At 46.3% G+C, this 18975-nt stretch overlaps 1 protein-coding gene across 2 annotated transcripts in view; it reads left to right on the forward strand.

Annotated features, from left to right (window-relative positions):
• The window catches only part of HYDIN (HYDIN axonemal central pair apparatus protein), a 443011-nt gene that overhangs the window by 233344 nt on the left and 190692 nt on the right, over positions 1-18975 (forward strand). For both annotated transcript variants that reach the window (XM_074968344.1, XM_074968343.1), the window contains 3 exons: positions 5182-5420; positions 12430-12685; positions 16446-16589. In XM_074968344.1, coding sequence (XP_074824445.1) covers positions 5182-5420; positions 12430-12685; positions 16446-16589 — 639 coding nt within the window. The remainder of the gene's footprint in view (positions 1-5181; positions 5421-12429; positions 12686-16445; positions 16590-18975) is intronic.

Raw genomic sequence — 18975 nt, forward strand, 5'->3', positions numbered from 1 at the left:
ATTGGGTTACAGTGGGAAATGCACACAGCTGCCTTCATCTAACCATTCCATTACTATTCCTCAGTGTTAGTTTTTGTGGTGCAATGTGCTGCCTGACTCGCAGATTCACTTCTACAGCAAAGCTGTCAGGTCTCTTTTTCAGGCTAGCTACCTTGTGTCAGTATGAATCAGAAGATAGATTGAACATTAATGTCAATCTAAACCTAATGTCTTCTGGCTTGAAATAGAACATGCTAATAGAATAGTCTGTTTTGCTGCACCCTACTGGATTTCCCTAGTGCTAGTGACCAGGTGTGTAATGGGTGCAGGAGAGGTGGAGAGGGATGGTGGCACCATGTGTGTATTGAACAAGCTAGGCTTCTCCTGGCCTCTATGGTGCGTTGTCTTCAAGTTATCCATTTTAAATGATCAAAAACTTAAAAGAAGTGAATGCATTTGGTCAGTAATGCTTTGGAGAAAGTTCAAAAGGCTTTATGCAGCATCTGTGGTCTGGGTGGGGGAGTGAGCAAAGGTTACCGCTTTATTCACAGATTTCTTTAGCACCCATGCATTTCAATGGGAATGCTAGAGTGGTGGTGTCCACATGGAATCGTAGACTTGTAGGACTAGAAGGGACCTCAAGAGGTCATCTAGTCCAGTCCTCTGCACTCATGGCAGGACTGAGTATTATCTAGACCATCCCTGACAGGAGTTTGTCTAACCTGCTCTTAAAAATCTCCAATGATGGAGATTCCACAACCTCCCTAGGCAATTTATTCCAGTGCTTAACCACCCTTACAGTATTATCTAGAGGTTTATCGCAGGAGTGGGTGGGTGAGATTCTGTGGCCTGCATTATGCAGGTGGTCAGACTAGATGATCATAATGGTCCCTTCTGACCTTAATATCTATGAATCTATGAATCCCTGACACCTGTCAGGGATGGTCTAGATAATACTTAGTCCTGCCATGAGTGCAGGGGACTGCACTAGATGACCTCTCAAGGTTCCTTCCAGTCCTATGATTCTATGATCATGTCCCCTCTCAGTCTTCTCTTCTCCAGAATAAACAAACCCAGTTTTTTCAATCTTCCCTCAGAGGTCATGTTTTTTAGACCTTCAATCATTTTTGTTGTTCTTCTCTGGACTTTCTCCAGTTTGTCCACATCTTTCCTGAAATGTGGCAGCCGGAACTGGACACACTACTCCAGTTGAGGCTTAATCAGCGTCAAGTAGAGAGGAAGAATTACTTGTCATATCTTGCTTACAACACTCCTGCTAATACATCCCAGAATGATGTTTGCTTTTTTTTTTACATTCAAACACAAGGTCCTTGAATCTGAAACAAGAGGCAGATAACATCCTGGTAGCTGTCCAAACAGCAGAGTTATGGAACACAAGATCATAGAATCATAGAATCATAGAATATCAGGGTTGGAAGGGACCCCAGAAAGTCATCTAGTCCAACCCCCTGCTCGAAGCAGGACCAATTCCCAGTTAAATCATCCCAGCCAGGGCTTTGTCAAGCCTGACCTTAAAAACCTCTAAGGAAGGAGATTCTACCACCTCCCTAGGTAACGCATTCCAGTGTTTCACCACCCTCTTAGTGAAAAAGTTTTTCCTAATATCCAATCTAAACCTCCCCCATTGCAACTTGAGACCATTACTCCTCGTTCTGTCATCTGCTACCATTGAGAACAGTCTAGAGCCATCCTCTTTGGAACCCCCTTTCAGGTAGTTGAAAGCAGCTATCAAATCCCCCCTCATTCTTCTCTTCTGCAGACTAAACAATCCCAGCTCCCTCAGCCTCTCCTCATAAGTCATGTGCTCTAGACCCCTAATCATTTTTGTTGCCCTTCGCTGGACTCTCTCCAATTTATCCACATCCTTCTTGTAGTGTGGGGCCCAAAACTGGACACAGTACTCCAGATGAGGCCTCACCAGTGTCGAATAGAGGGGAACGATCACGTCCCTCGATCTGCTCGCTATGCCCCTACTTATACATCCCAAAATGCCATTGGCCTTCTTGGCAACAAGGGCACACTGCTGACTCATATCCAGCTTCTCGTCCACTGTCACCCCTAGGTCTTTTTCCGCAGAACTGCTGCCTAGCCATTCGGTCCCTAGTCTGTAGCGGTGCATTGGATTCTTCCGTCCTAAGTGTAGGACCCTGCACTTATCCTTATTGAACCTCATCAGGTTTCTTTTGGCCCAATCCTCCAATTTGTCTAGGTCCTTCTGTATCCTATCCCTCCCCTCCAGCGTATCTACCACTCCTCCCAGTTTAGTATCATCCGCAAATTTGCTGAGGGTGCAATCCACACCATCCTCCAGATCATTTATGAAGATATTGAACAAAACCGGCCCCAGGACCGACCCCTGGGGCACTCCACTTGACACCGGCTGCCAACTAGACATGGAGCCATTGATCACTACCCGTTGAGCCCGACAATCTAGCCAGCTTTCTACCCACCTTATAGTGCATTCATCCAGCCCATACTTCCTTAACTTGCTGACAAGAATACTGTGGGAGACCGTGTCAAAAGCTTTGCTAAAGTCAAGAAACAATACATCCACTGCTTTCCCTTCATCCACAGAACCAGTAATCTCATCATAAAAGGCGATTAGATTAGTCAGGCATGACCTTCCCTTGGTGAATCCATGCTGACTGTTCCTGATCACTTTCCTCTCATGTAAGTGCTTCAGGATTGATTCTTTGAGGACCTGCTCCATGATTTTTCCAGGGACTGAGGTGAGGCTGACTGGCCTGTAGTTCCCAGGATCCTCCTTCTTCCCTTTTTTAAAGATTGGCTCTACATTAGCCTTTTTCCAGTCATCCGGGACTTCCCCCGTTCGCCACGAGTTTTCAAAGATCCAAAAGCCAAATAATAAAGAGTAGACTGTATCTAAGGGAGAGTGCAGCAGGTGCAGGAGCAAAGTGGGTCCGGTAATTAGATCTGCATCCATCCTTATCTCGACAGTGAAGCATGGCACTGGAGCTAGACATAACAGACCACCCTCTGCTATGCTGTCTCCTCTTGCTTTGCGGTTCTATTTTAAGGATTCCTCTCCCTGAAGCTGTGGGGAACTACAAATTAAATGGATCTGACTGAGTTTATTAATTTTACCAGTGTAATGTATTTAATGACAGGTTTCAGAGTAACAGCCGTGTTAGTCTGTATTCGCAAAAAGAAAAGGAGTACTTGTGCCACCTTAGAGACTAACCAATTTATTTGAGCATAAGCTTTCGTGAGCTACAGCTCACTTCATCGGATGCATACTGTGGAAAGTATAGAAGACATTATATACACACAGAGACCATGAAACAATACCTCCTCCCACCCCACTCTCCTGCTGGTAATAGCTTATCTAAAGTGATCATCAAGTTGGGCCATTTCCAGCACAAATCCAGGTTTTCTCACCCTCCGCCCCCCCCCCCCACACACACACAAACTCACTCTCCTGCTGGCAATAGCCCATCCAAAGTGACCACTCTCTTCACAATGTGTATGATAATCAAGGTGGATGAGCTATTGCCAGCAGGAGAGTGAGTTTCTGTGTGTGTTTGGGGGGGGTGTGGTGGTGAGAAAACCTGGATTTGTGCTGGAAATGGCCCACCTTGATTATCATGCACATTGTAGGGAGAGTGGTCACTTTGGATAAGCTATTACCAGCAGGAGAGTGAGTTTGTGTGTGTGTGTGTTTTTTGGAAAAAAAAGGGGGGGGTGAGAAAACCTGTATTTGTGCTGGAAATGTCCCACCTTGATTTTCATGCACGTTGTAAGGAGAGTGGTCACTTTGGATAGGCTATTACCAGCAGGAGAGTGAGTTTGTTTGTGTGGTTTTTGGAGGGGGGTGAGGGGGTGAGAGAACCTGGATTTGTGCAGGAAATGGCCCACCTTGATTATCATACACATTGTGAAGAGAGTGGTCACTTTGGATGGGCTATTACCAGCAGGAGAGTGAGTTTGTGTGGGGGGGGGCGGAGGGTGAGAAAACCTGGATTTGTGCTGGAAATGGCCCAACTTGATGATCACTTTAGATAAGCTATTACCAGCAGGAGAGTGGGGTGGGAGGAGGTATTGTTTCATGGTCTCTGTGTATATATAATGTCTTCTGCAGTTTCCACAGTATGCATCCGATGAAGTGAGCTGTAGCTCACGAAAGCTCATGCTCAAATAAATTGGTTAGTCTCTAATGTATTTAATGTAATTTTAAAGCCCTGAGTCTGCAGTGGCTTCCACTGCTGCAAACCTGTCACAGAACTGGGGAGAGGCCCTTGCACTCAGTCAGAAACCAGCACAGCCCCAAAAGAACTTGTTCCGTGGGACCATTTTCACTTTTCAGGTAAAATCTGGCTCTGCCTACTTCCTCAGACACCCTCTCCCCAGTAGCCTAAAACTGTTTGGGGAGGTTATTTGGAATCCTTTTAAATGCTCCTGCACTTTGATGTGCTGTTTTGTTTTCTGATGTATTTCTCCATTTAGTTGGCTGTCATAATGTTAGAGCTCCATGGCTGATGGACAGAAACTCAGTAGAGCTGATTTCACTTGAAGCAAACAGCATTTCAGTCCATTTTAAGCAGTGAACAAATCCCTGCTTTTCATAAAAATTCTATGTTCTCAAATATTTCCATATTGTTTCAGGTGGTTGTGAGTGAGTCCTTCTGGATCTCCTAGACCAGGGGTGGCCAACCTGTGGCTCCGGAGACACATGTGGCTCTTCAGAAGTTAATATGTGGTTCCTTGTATAGGCACCAACTCTTGGGCTGGAGCTACAGGCACCAACTTTCCAATGTGCCGGGGGGGAGAGCTGATGGGGGGCTGCTGATGTATTACTGTGGCTCTTTGGCAATGTATATTGGTAAATTCTGGCTCCTTCTCAGGCTCAAGTTGGCCACCCCTATGCTAGACCATGTTTAATGGCCTTTCCCGCTTTCTGCATTATTCAGAGCAGTAAAATACAAATGTACAATTAAAAGATGCTGGAGATTGCGTCTTCTACCCCAGATGTCAAGGCGGCTCACTGAGGGATTCTGTTGAGGACAATTAGTCTCTCTTGAAACAGGAGCCTAAGGATGATGCTGGTGGAAACAACCTGCCCGTCATTGCTTTCTCTTCCTTTTAATCATATCCTGTAGTGCCTCACAGGTACATTGAGGCCAATGGTTCTATTCTGATCTCAGCTTTTGGATCTTGTTGCAGGCTTGCAGTCACTCATTGTGGAGGATTGAGCCCAGTGAAGGTGTAGTTCCCCCGGAGGCAGAGGTATCGCTGACTCTGATTGCTAACTTGGATGACACAGTCAAATTCCAAGACAAGGTGAACTTGTTCATACAAAACAGCAATACCTATGTGATCCCAGTCCAGGCCTTTGGCATTGGCACCACGATTGTCACAGACAAACCCTTTGCTCCAGCACTCAACTTGGGACCCCATTTCAGGTAGGTCATCTCTCTGGCTCTCACCTTTTCCGATGCTCCTTCATCTCCATAGACCAAATGAAGAGCCCCAGCAAGGACGTTTTTTATTATAGTCCCTTAGGACTGTAGCTACAAGGGCGGTTCCCATTGACTTAAATAGGAGCCACATAACTGCATTTGAAGACATATTGTAGCCCTTTCAAAGTCACTTGCCACATTAGAATGCTAACAAGATGGAATGTGGTTGACAAAATGTCACTAAGTGGAAATTGCAGAGGGTCCAGGAGGCTGAAGATTGAAAAATGATACATAAAAAAAACTTTTATTTTTTGAGCATTCAAACATTTTGCCCCTTTTTTCACCTGATGGGTGGGTCACCCCCACACTCCCCTGTAGCAGCAGTGAACCTTGATGTTGCTCTTTAGCAGCCCCTCTTCTAAATTAACAGTACTGCTTTCTTTCTACCTGCAGCAGGCTCCACATCTCAGTGCCTTGGGGGAGCAGCAAAATTTGTCTTTGTCCTTTAACCTTCCCTAGCTCACTTTTATTTCATGGGTCCCCTGCTGGAGTTCTGTCTATTAGTGTCAGGGCTGGGACGTAGGAAGTCAGGCCTAGTGGTTATCTTGTGGGGTGGGCACAGGTCCCCATTGCCAGCTGGAGTTCAGAACCAGAAGGTCAGGAACTATGAGTTAGATGCCAGGAATCAGGCTGAGTCAGGAAACCAGGTGGTTGGGATCTGGAGACAGGAGCAGGTAGTGCTGGATGTGTGGTCCAAAGCAGGGTGGAACCCAGTTAAACAGTTATATTTAGTCGTGCCATAAGTGCAGGGGACTGGACTAGATGACCTTTCAGAGTCCCTTCTAGTCCTATGATTCTATGACTTCCTGTTCCTTCTTTTGGCATAAACAGGGGAAGTAGGCCAATCAGGAGCCCCAGTCTTCCAACAGTTGGGGCCCAGAGGTGAGTTCTAAGTGAGCTGGGTTTCAAGGAGTCCCGGTTCTCCATGTCTAGTTGGCAGCCGATATCAAGTGGAGTGCCCCAAGGATCGGTCCCGGGGCCAGTTTTGTTCAATATCTTCATTAATGATCTGGAGGATGGCGTGGATTGTACCCTCAGCAAGTTTGCAGATGACACTAAACTGGGAGGAGTGGTAGATACGTTGGAAGGTAGGGATAGGATACAGAGGGACATAGACAAATTAGAGGATTGGGCCAAAAGAAATCTGATGAGGTTCAACAAGGACAAGTGCAGAGTCCTGAACTTAGGACGGAAGAATCCCATGCACCGCTACAGACTAGGGACCGAGTGGCGAGGCAGCAGTTCTGCAGAAAAGGACCTAGGGGTTACAGTGGATGAGAAGCTGGATATGAGTCAACAGTGTGCCCTTGTTGCCAAGAAGGCTAACAGCATTTTGGGCTGTATAAGTAGGGGCATTGCCAACAGATTGAGGGACATGATTGTTCCCCTCTGTTCGACAATAGTGAGGCCTCATCTGGAGTATTGTGTCCAGTTTTGGGCCCCACACTACAAGAAGGATGTGGAAAAATTGGAAAGCTTCCAGCGGAGGGCAACAAAAATGATTAGGGGACTGGAACACATGGCTTATGAGGAGAGGCTGAGGGAACTGCGATTGTTTAGTCTGCAGAAGAGAAGAATGAGGGGGGATTTGATAGGTGCTTTCAACTACCTGAAAGGGGATTCCAAAGAGGATGGATCTAGACTGTTCTCAGTGATACCAGATGGCAGAACAAGGAGTAATGGTCTCAAGTTGCAGTGGGGGAGGTTTAGGCTGGATATTAAGAAAAACTTTTTTACTAGGAGGGTGGTGAAACACTGGAATGGGTTACCTAGGGAGGTGGTGGAATCTCCTTCCTTTGAGGTTTTTAAGATCAGGCTTGACAAAGCCCTGGCTGGGATGATTTAATTGGGGATTTAATTGGGTCCTGCTTTGAGCTGCGGGTTGGACTAGATGACCTCCTGAGGTCCCTTCCAACCCTGATATTCTATGATATGCCAGTAAGTCATCAGTGGGGGTTGGAGCGTGATGATCCCCAGGGAACCTGCGGATCCAGGTTACAGACCCGCGAGTCATGACAGCCTCTGTTCTCATCTTTCTTCATTTCTCCCCTCCTCTTGGCTCCTCATCTTTTCCCACTGATCTCTCTTAGTTAGGGCAGAAGCTGGAAGAAAAACTTTATCTCTTGATTGGAAAAGGGAGAATGACTGCAAGGGCCTTTTCTGAAAATAGTTGGGGAAAGCAAAAGTCCACTAAGGCTGGATGGTGAATGGAAAGGAGTCTCAACTGGAAGAATTTAGCTCTAAGGGTTTGAGATACAATAGTTTTCAGTCACCTACGCTAGTTTTGAGCTTTAGTTCCATTTGAGTGTAGATGTTAGGGGCGTTGTGATCCTTGGTTAACTATAAGTAAGGCTGTGTTTTAGTCACTGGTATTTTTAGTAAAAGTCATGGACAGGTCATGGGCAGTAAACAAAAATTCACAGCCCGTGACCTGTTCATGACTTCCGCTATATACCCCTGAATAAATCTTGGAGGGGGTGGCCCTGGGTGCCACAGGTGCTTGGGGCAGGGAGGCTGGTGGTGAGCAGCTTGGGACCCCCGCTGGTGCTGGGGAGGCATGGGCGGCAGTGCACAGCCTACTTTCTAATTGCACAAAACTGAACACTCTTGCTCTGCCCCCACTTCCCTGAGGCCCTGCTCCTGCCCCGCCTCTTCTCTGAGGCCCTGCCCCCCTTCCATCAAGGCCCCCCTCCCTCTGTCACTTGCTCTCCCACACCCTCACTCACTTTCACTGGGTTGGGGCAGGGGATTGGGATGAGGGTGAGGGCTCTGCGCTGCTTCCCGGGCTGGGGCCTGGGGCTTTCCTAGGCCAGAGCTCCCCTGCGCTAAACTAGGTCCTCTATTTGAGTCTCTGCAGCCAGGTCCCTCCCTCTCAGAGCTTGAGAGAGTGCTCTTCTGCACCTGGCTTCCCTGGCTTTTATAAGGCCTGCTGGGTCTGTTTGGGGCGTGGCCCCCAGCTGCGGCTGCTCTGCTAATCAACCCAGCTCTTCCCCTGCCCCAGCCCTCTCCCAGGGCTATCTTAAACCCCTCTGGGCCCGAGCAGGTGTCCACCCTGCTACACTGTGGCTTCTGTGATCTCTAGGACAAACTTGTGGCCTTAACTATAAGCTCCATAAAGGCTTGGGTTTGTTCACCACTGTTTCCATGGCTATTCCTGGTGGTTGATCAGACATGTTCTGATGGCCAGTTTGGATGTATCGTGGTAAGCTGTTGCCAGCATTACTCAGTTCATGTTCTTCTGACAATCTTTTTCCTCCTATCCTGCACCATCTTCCTGGGGTTAAGCCCCCATTGCAACTAGCTGCAAAACTGCAGCTAAAAAAAGTGAAATGGGGCATAGATAGCAAGATGACTTTGGCTTTTACCAAACCAGAAATTAGGCATCTGTACAGAACTTGATTTAAAGTTCAGATCTGTCATTGCACAAGGTGGTGTATTTCACACAGCCATTGTATGCTTCAAATGCATTTTTAACATTTTCTTTCACAGATTAACTTGGAATATGGTGTAAACTCTGGTTTTGTATTTCGCCAGGTGTGTTATACTCACTTTTCACTGGCTGCATATTCTTTATGTCCAAAACAAGACAGTCACTGTGCCACGAATAATTCCTCTGCCTCAGTATACAGTGAAATAATTACTACCTTGCACTTGATGTTTCTGTACATAATGGAGTCAATGTCTCATTGAATATTCATTTCATGTTAGCTCTGGTTCATAAGATCATAGAATATCAGGGTTGGAAGGGATCTCAGGAGGTCATCTAGTCCAACCCCCTGCTCAAAGCAGGACCGATCCCCAACTAAATCATCTCAGCCAGGGCTTTCTCAAGCCTGACCTTAAAAACTTCTAAGGAAGGAGATTCCACCACCTCCCTAGGTAACGCATTCCAGTGCTTCACCACCCTCCTAGTAAAAAAGTTTTTCCTAATATCCAACCTAAACCTCCCCCACTGCAACTTGAGACCATTACTCTTCGTTCTGTCATCTGCTACCACTGAGAACAGTCTAGGGCCATCCTCTTTGGAACCCCCTTTCAGGTAGTTGAAAGCAGCTATCAAATCCCCCCTCATTCTTCTCTTCCGTAGACTAAACATCCCCAATTCCCTCAGCCTCTCCTCATAAGTCATGTGTTCCAGTCCCCTAATCATTTTTGTTGCCCTTCGCTGGACTCTCTCCAATTTATCCACATCCTTCTTGTAGTGTGGGGCCCAAAACTGGACACAGTACTCCAGATGAGGCCTCACCAGTGTCGAATAGAGAGGAACGATCACGTCCTTCAATCTGCTGGCAATGCTCCTACTTATACATCCCAAAATGCCAGGGTTATTTAGCCCTGAGGTCACTCCAGTCTAACAGCAGACAGGGCCCGGCCCTGTTCTCACTGTAGTTAATGGGAAAACTATTGACTCTGTCTAGTTTTTGTAGCACACCTACCACCATCTTATCAGAATCTCTTCAGTGGGAACAGACCCGTAGAGCCCTATCCTGCCAGGTGGTGAGCACCTCCCGAGTAAAGGCACTCAGATTCTATCTGGAGCAGGCCATTAATCTGTAGCAGTTGAAGAAAAGGGCAACAGTCTACCCAGATGGTCAAATACGAATGCACGCTGTGTTTTCTAATTGCAATGAAAGAGGATCTCTTTAGCAGAAAAAAAAAAAAAAAAAAAGCTTTAGCTTCTCTAGTTAATGGAGTTGCAGGATGCAGACCACCCGGTGCCCTTTCTTTCCTTTAGTCTGAAATCCCTGGAGGTCATGCAGGAATCCAGTTATGGCAGCCAGTTATGGCAGCAGGGAGGCCTGGGGGGTTGTCAAGCTCCATTGGCTTGGCAGCGCAGAGATCTTAACGAGAGGAATCACAGACAGGATTCTCTCCCTTCGGGGTCATGTTGGGAAAGTGTCAATATCTCCCCTCCAGTCCTCCAAGGTTTATTTTGTAAAATGTAGATGGATATTTATTTAGCTACACTGCAGCTGGGAGCTGTCTACAATCTGATTGATCTAGCACACTAAAAACAGCAGTCTGGCCACAGTGGCTTGAGCTAGCTGCTCCTCCCGGGCAGGATTGTATTCATGTGCCTAGCCCGAACCATCACCTGTGCCCAGCGGCCACACTGAAGGGAAGTTGTAACAGACAACGGGGCTGGGTACTTGCTTGCCTCTTCTGCCATGGCCAGTACAAACCAGCTCACTTTGTGGGACTCGGGACTAGCTTTGCACAGATACATAGAGGATATTAAAGAGATAAAGGTAAGGAGAAGCATAATTACTGCAAATGCTGAGATTTGGTCCTTCCTGTTTCATTCTTTATTGCAGCTTGTTAGGTAGCCAGGTGCGGGAGGCTCTCCATAAACTGAGGGCCATTTGACACAGAGTGGCTCTTTAAAAAGTACATTGTGTTAGCCATCGCTTCAAGCCACACAAGTCGCTTTGGATGTCACAACATGGTATTCTGTTAAGAGTTAGCTTTAATGCTGTGGGTGCAGTTGAATAGCTGCGTTCCAGCAATCATAGAATCATAGGGTTAGAAGGGACTGCAAGGGTCATCTTGTCTAACCCCCTGCCGAGATGCAGGATTTGTTGGGTCTAAACCATCCTTTTGAAAACTTCCAGTGAAGAAGCTTCCTCAACCTCCCTAGGCATCTGTTCCACTGGCCTACTGCTCTTACAGATAGGAAGCTTTTCCTGAGATTTAATCTAAATCTGCTGTGCTGTAGTTTGAACCCATCCATTCTTGTCCTGCCCTCTGGAGCAAGAGAGTACAATGTTTATCCATCTTTTTATGGCAGCCTTTCAAATATTTGAAGATCACTATCATGTCCTTCCTCAGTCTCCTCTTTTCCAAACTAAACATACCCTGTTCCTTCAGCCTTTGCTCATAGGACTTGCATTCCATCCCTTTAAGCATCATTGTCGCTCACTTCTGGATCCTTTCCAGTTTCTCCACATCCTTTCTATACATTGGTGACCAAAACTGGACACAGTACTCCAGCTGAGGCCTAACCAGTGCTGAGTAGTGTGGTGCTATCACCTCCCATGACTTGCATGCTATGCCTCTGTTAATGCAACCAAAATTGCATTTGCTTTTTTTGCCACAGCATCACATTGCTGACTCATGTTGATTGTGATCCACCACAACTCCCAGATCTTTCTCAGCAGTGCTGCTGCCAAGCCAGTTATCCCCCATTCTGTATTTGTGCATTTGGTTTTTCTTCCCTAAATGTAGAACCTTACATTTGTCTTTGTTGAATTTCATTTTGTTGTCTATAGCCCAGTTCTCCAATTTATCAAGATCCCTCTGAATTTTAGCTTTATCTTCCAAAGTATTGGCAACTCCCCCTTCCCCTCCCCCCAGCTTTGTGTCATCTGCACATTTGATCAGTATGCTCTCTATTCCTACATGCTGGTCATTAATACAGATGTTAAACAACTGGACCCAGCACAGAACCCTGTGGAACCCCACTTGAGACTTCCCTCCAACCCAACATCATTCCATTAATAGTTACTCTTTGTTTGTGTTTTTTTAACCAATTATGTATCCACTTAATGTGAGTTCCGCCAAACCCGCATTTCTCCAGCTCACTTATCAGAATGTCATGTGGGACTGTGTCAAAAGCCTTGCTGAAGTCCAGGTATATTATCTCCACTGCATTCCTCCTATCAACTGGTTTGGTAGACAGATTTATCAAGAACAAATCATGCCAAACCAGCTGGATTTCCTTCTTTGACAGGGTAACTAGAAGGAAATCCAGCTGGTTTGGCATGATTTGTTCTTGATAAATCTGTGCTGGCTGCTAGTGATCACCCCTTCGTCCCCCCGCTGTTGGCAAGTGGAATGCTTTATACATTGCTCTAGTAGCTTCCCAGTTAAATAAATGACTTTTTGCTCTCTCTGGGTAGAGACACCCCACCATCAGTAACCTTTTCCATCTGCCTCCATTCTGCTGTTCTAGTCTGGATCCCTGCTGCTATCGCTTCAAGATAACCAACCGTGGACGACGAACCCATCAGCTCTACTGGATGACAGAAGGTTTCCCTCCATTTCGCCAGCGTAACCATTTCCCTGCTATTAGTAATGCCAAGGGCAAGAATTCCCCCCAGAGACCAGAGACCCCCTCTCCAGTGTTTAAGCTTCATCCATTAAGGATGGAGCTGATCCCAGGCAAGACCATGGATATGATGCTGGAAGGCTCCTCTGACACCCCTAAGGTAAAGGACTGCAAGAGCTGCAGAGTTTCAATTAGATTGTTCCAACTGGTATTTCTTAGCTGGTCCCTTGACATTTATCTTAAAAAATGATCAATTTCTTGCAAGAATTGCTGTAATGCCACAAGTTACCATGGTAGCACCAGTTGCTTTTCTTGCTTGAGCACTGTTAGTCGCTAAGGCTTTTCTGGTTACTATAGCTACCATAAACCCAACATTCAAATGCCAAAATACCAGCTGACTTCTGGGGCAAGCAGCAAGTTACAGGGAGTCATGTGTTGAGGCAGAAGGGAAGCTGAAGAAATAATATAGCAGTGTCTGGAGAGATTAGGGTCACGGGCAAAAAGTAATTAGAAAAATGCAAGGTAATATAATGGGAGAGGGGAATAATCCAAAACACAGCTATGCAATGGGAGGGAGTAACCTCCAACATAGTCATTACTTATATTTATAAAGAAATAAAAAAATGTCCATTTAACATGCTGTGTCCTGTTGGGAAATGTTAGACCTAATGCATTGTTTTTAAAGAACACAGAGTGATATCTTCCACTCTAAGAGGCTGTTCCCACTGATCATTATATTTGACAGCTCATTTCTCATCAATATTTTCCATTCCAGTATGCCCTAGCCCTTATGTCCCAGGGACAGCATGGGACATCAAGTATAGCACTGCTACATGCTATGAAAGGCACCAAACCCAGGCTCCAACAGGCTAATGGGGGGAAATCAGGAATGCTGAAAGTGACTTAGGTGTGATAATGAACAACAAAGTCCAGGGCTGTGTGTATGCACATTACAGCAAAAGGACCTAATCAGCCCTTTCCACTGACCCCACACTCCCCTTTCCTTTCTTGAGTGAAAGGGAGCCTGCACCATTGGTGTGAGGTTTGGGGAGGACTCAGAAGTGGGTGTGAAGCTTCCTCCTTTCCTCCCCTTAGCCCAATGGAAGTCCTTCTGCAGGGTTCTGGTTTAACAGGCAGGGAGGGAGAAGAGAGGAGTTGCCAGTCAAGCTGTTCTGGATCCTCCTGCTTCAGAACTGCAGGCCATAGCTGTGCGTAGTAATGCAGAGGGAATGTTTATGAGCTTGTGTTGTCCCTGATGTCAGTGCTTTGGAATGCTCCTGGGGGAGAGGTGTTTCTGGAGTACTCACCAGCTAGCTGTCCCTCTTGGAGGAAATCTTCTGTTCCCTCCTGGGCTATGGCATGTCAGGGGAATAGATAGCATAACAGAGACAAAGGGATGTCAGTGTGGTTGCCCTTCCCTCCGGCAGATCCCCAATGGTCTATGAGCTTAGTGGGGTGGAAATCTTGTGCTATGTCACGGGGGGAGACCCTGTCTGTCCCAACTGGTGGCAGAAGAAAACCCAGTTTTCACACTTCTGCATGGCTTTTTCCAGGTAGCGGACATTCTGATTGCTGTATGGTTCTGTTGGGAATGCTACTGGGGTATCCTATTCAGTCATGGACACCTCATTACCTGATAGATGTTGACAAATTGGATTGGGCCTAAAGAAGAGAATCAAACAATCAGGAGGCTAGAGGGATTGACTTACTATCAGGATCCTGACAAGGGCAGTCAGGACCAAGGGTCAGAGCCAGATGAAACTGGGGACTGAGAGTAGCAGAGGAGTTCATGGTCAAATTCCAGGCTGGGGTTAATACCAAGGATCCGAGTCCAGATCAGGAGGCGAGATCCAAATCAAGCCAAGGTCAAAGACAGGAATTCAAGAACGAGAATGATCATGGCAGCTACAGGATATCCACACTGTTGCCTAGACACTTCCTGGACCATCCCTTGGGTTTACATAGGGTGGGGAGCCAATCCGGAGCCATGAGGCTGCTGCCTCTCAGACCCCCCGAGGCAGGACTCTCCGTGGTCTGTGCCTGCAGCAGGCATGAGTAGTGGAGGATGAGCTGGTTATAGCTGCCGCTGGGTAGCAGCATGTAGGTGTTCACTGCCCTGCAGCTATGGGCTCAAGACTGAGAAGGGCTCTGGGTACATAGCTTGGTTATGTGACAACTTTAACAAGTACTGGGAGGGTGCCAAACTCCAGGGAAGGAGAAAAATGTGGTGTTATAGCACCATAGGGGATAGCTTAGGAGTAATGGGATGAAATTGAAGATTTGCAGATGATACAAAACTGCTCAAGAGAGTTAAGTCCCAGGCAAACTGTGAAGCGCTACAAAAGGATCTCACAAAACTGGGTGACTGGGGAACAAAATGACAGATGAAATTAAGTGTCGAAAAATGCAAAGTAATGCACGTTGGAAAACATAATCCCAACTATACATATAAAATGATGGGGTCTAAATTAGCTTTTACAACTCATGAAAGAGATCTTGGAGTCATGGTGGCTAGTTCTGTGAAAACATCCACTCAAAAAAACAAACAGAATGTTGGGAATCATTAAGAAAGGGATGGATAATAAGACAGAAAATATCATGTTGCCTCTATATAAATCCATGGTACGCCCACCTCTTGAATACTGCGTGCAGATGTGGTTGCCCCATCTCAAAAAAGTTATATTGGAATTGGAAAAGGTTCAGAAAAGGGCAACAAAAATTATTAGGCGTATGGAGCGGCTTCCGTATGAGGAGAGATTAATAAGACTGGGACTGTTCAGCTTGGAAAAGAGACGGCTAAGTGGGGATATGATAGAGGGCTATAAAATCATGACAGGTTTGGAGAAAATAAATAAGGAAGTGTTATTTACTCCTCCTCATAACACAAGAACTAGGGTTCACCAAATGAAATTAATGGACAGCAGGTTTAAAACAAATAAAAGGAAGTATTTCTTCACACAACGCACAGTCAGTCTGTGGAACTCTTTGCCAGAGGATGTTGTGAAGGCCAAGACTATAACAGGGTTCAAAAAAGAACTAGATAAGTTCATGGAGGACAGGTCCATCGATGGCTATTAGCCAGGATGGGCAGGGCTGGTGTCCCTAGTCTCTGTTTGCCAGAAGCTGGGAATGGGCGACAGGGGATGGATCACTTGATGATTCCCTGTTCTGTTCATTCCCTCTGGAGCACCTGGCATTGGCCACTGTCGGCAGACAGGATACTGGGCTAGATGGACCTTTGGTCTGACCCACTATGGCCGTTCTTATGTAAGGGAAAGTGTAAGGTGACTCTGAAAAATCTCCTGACGTGAGAGTTGTTATGTTGGTCAGTTGACTCCCAAGGAATGTGTTGCAAGCTGCAATGCAGAGGGCTTTTAAAACTGGATCAGACAAACACAGAGGAGGGAGGAATCTTGCATTGACAAGGAAAAGAGCTGACTGAATTATTGGGTCCTTTCTGCCTATAATTTCTGTGATGGTTTTGAGGGCAGGTTTGCTGGCATCAGGATTCCTTTTCAATCTATTTTCCTTAATATAGCACCTGTTTTTTTAAAAATGATTCCCTCCAGTTTTATAGAAGTATGGTGCTTGGCAAAGGGATAAATCATAAAAATATTCATTTGATGCTTTAGTTATTATGGTCATAGGTAGCACCTAATTCACAAGTGTCTTCATCCGGAGTTGCAGAACACATGGTATTATGGACATTTTAGTATTGAAAAAACAGAATGCAGTATAAAGAAACACAGGACATTTTACAGACAGATGTATATATTTTTATGACTATAGGCCATGGTGCCCAGTGAGTGCCAAGGATAGGTAACAGGCTTCTGTACGTGCACCTGGAACCCATTGGCTTTGTACCAGCAGCCAATACGTATCTCAATACTGACAGTGTGCTGTGACTGTTTCCTGCGCAGGTCGTGAAGGAACGGTTGATTTGCCATGCCATTATAGGGAAGCAGTCTGGGAAGGAACGGATAATGAAAGTGGACGTCACATGTGAATTCATCGCACCCATTCTGCACCTCTCCTCCAGAGAGATCACTTTCCGAGTGGAGAAGGTAAACCATTAGGCTGACTGCTGGCATTTAATAGATAGTCAGCCAAATGGCTGTTTGAAAGGATATGGTGTGTGTGCGCGCGCGCATGTGTATATACACAAACATGTGCAAAGACTGTGTGAAATCCTGGCCCCACTGAAAACAATGGCAGTTTTTCAATTGACTTCAGTGGGGTTAGGATTTCACCTTTAATAGTGTTTTACATGGTCAACCTCCTTTACAAGCATTAATTAATTATTCCTCACTGTCCCCCTGTGGCTGTGGGTAGATAAGAATGATTATCTCCATTCTACACCAAGCGACGCTCAGGGCATGTCTATGCTGGAGCTCTAAGGTGTCATTCCGAGCTTGAGTAGCCATACCTGCACTAGCTGTGATTGAGCTACCATGCTAAAAATAGATGTGCAGCTGCGGCGGTGCAAGCAGTGGGAGGGTTCGCTGCCCTGAGTACCTACTTGTCATCTTGGCCGGGATCATACTTGGGGCGGCCAGCCATGGCGGCCCCACTTCTATTTTTGCCACACTAGCTCAATCCCAGCTAGGGCGGGGGTGTTTCCTAGAGCTGGAAATTACACCTGCCAACTCCTCCCCAAGGCCACTGGGCAAGTCGCATGTTATTGTGTTGTGTAATAAAGAACTGATCAGCTTCCGTGTGGGATGGTGCCATGGCTGGCAATGCCAAGGCCACGAGCGGGGTTCCAGATCATCACACATGAATGCCAGTCAAACCATTGCCCCACCCCATTATGTGAGCTCTCGGTGCATCTGATTTAGGAAAGATTCAAAGACTTTTTAAAAATGTTGTGGAGATTATTTTTTGTTCCCTTCCACCAGTATAGCTAGGTGCCTTGGTTACCACTAGTCCATCTGTACTGGAGGAGTCATGACAAACTCTCAAAAGTACCAGTTCTATACCTAATGTTGTCATGACATGGCAGTCTGTTATACCAGGTCTTTCCAGGACTAGGATAGACTCCTAGTCCTTCACTGGAGCGATGACAGTTTATACCAGTTGAGGTTCTGCCCCACTGTACTTGAAATTAGGTTGACAAGAGAAACTGTAGTTTCCTACTTTCCCTTCAGGTCCAAATGGATGCACTACAAGGTGGGTAGAAAGTTGGCTAGATTGTCGGGCTCAACGGGTAGTGATAAATGGCTCCATGTCTAGTTGACAGCCGGTATTTAGCGGAGTGCCCCAAGGGTCGGTTCTGGGGCCGGTTTTGTTCAATATCTTCATTAATGATCTGGAGGATGGTGTGGATTGCACCCTCAGCAAGTTTGCGGATGACACTAAACTGGGAGGAGAGGTAGATACGCTGGAGGGTAGGGATAGGATACAGAGGGACCTAGACAAATTGGAGGATTGGGCCAAAAGAAATCTGATGAGGTTCAACAAGGACAAGTGCAGAATCCTGCACTTAGGACGGAAGAATCCAATGCACCGCTACAGACTAGGGACCGAATGGCTAGGCAGCAGTTCTGCAGAGAAGGACCTAGGGGTGACAGTGGACGAGAAGCTGGATATGAGTCACCAGTGTGCCGTTGTTGCCAAGAAGGCCAATGGCATTTTGGGATGTATAAGTAGGGGCATTGCCAGCAGATTGAGGGAGGTGATCGTTCCCCTCTATTCGACATTGGTGAGGCCTCATCTGGAGTACTGTGTCCAGTTTTGGGCCCCACACTACAAGAAGGATGTGGATAAATTGGAGAGAGTCCAGCGAAGGGCAACAGAAATGATTAGGGGTCTAGAGCACATGACTTATGAGGAGAGGCTGAGGGAACTGGGATTGTTTAGTCTACGGAAGAGAAGAATGAGGGGGGATTTGATAGCTGCTTTTAACTACCTGAAAGGTGGATCCAAAGAAGATGGATCTAGACTATTCTCAGTGATAGCAGATGACAGGACAAGGAGTAATGGTCTCAAGTTGCAGTGGGGGAGGTTTAGGTTGGATATTAGGAAAAACTTTTTCACTAGGAGGGTGGTGAAACACTGGAATGGGTTACCTAGGGAGGTGGTGGAATCCCCTTCCTTAGAAGTTTTTAAGGTCAGGCTTGCCAAAGCCCTGGCTGGGATGATTTAGTTGGGATTGGTCCTGCTTTGAGCAGGGGGTTGGACTAGATGGCCTCCAGAGGTCCCTTCCAACTCTGTTATTCTATGGTTCTAAATCTGCTCTCCACACTATTCATATATGAACTGGTGTATTAATGCTCTCCATTCTTGCCAATTGCTTTTCCCTCTGTATTCATAAGGATTCGTAGACATTCTTAAGCAACTGCTGTGTTAAGAAATGTAACTCTCATACATAAGCAGTTCAATCCCACTCATCTCTGCAATCAGATTCCTGCATCTTCATCCCCTATCCTGCAGGATATCTGATGATGGGAA

Source organism: Natator depressus, chromosome 12, assembly GCF_965152275.1.
Source record: "Natator depressus isolate rNatDep1 chromosome 12, rNatDep2.hap1, whole genome shotgun sequence".
Taxonomy (NCBI): Eukaryota; Metazoa; Chordata; order Testudines; family Cheloniidae; genus Natator; species Natator depressus.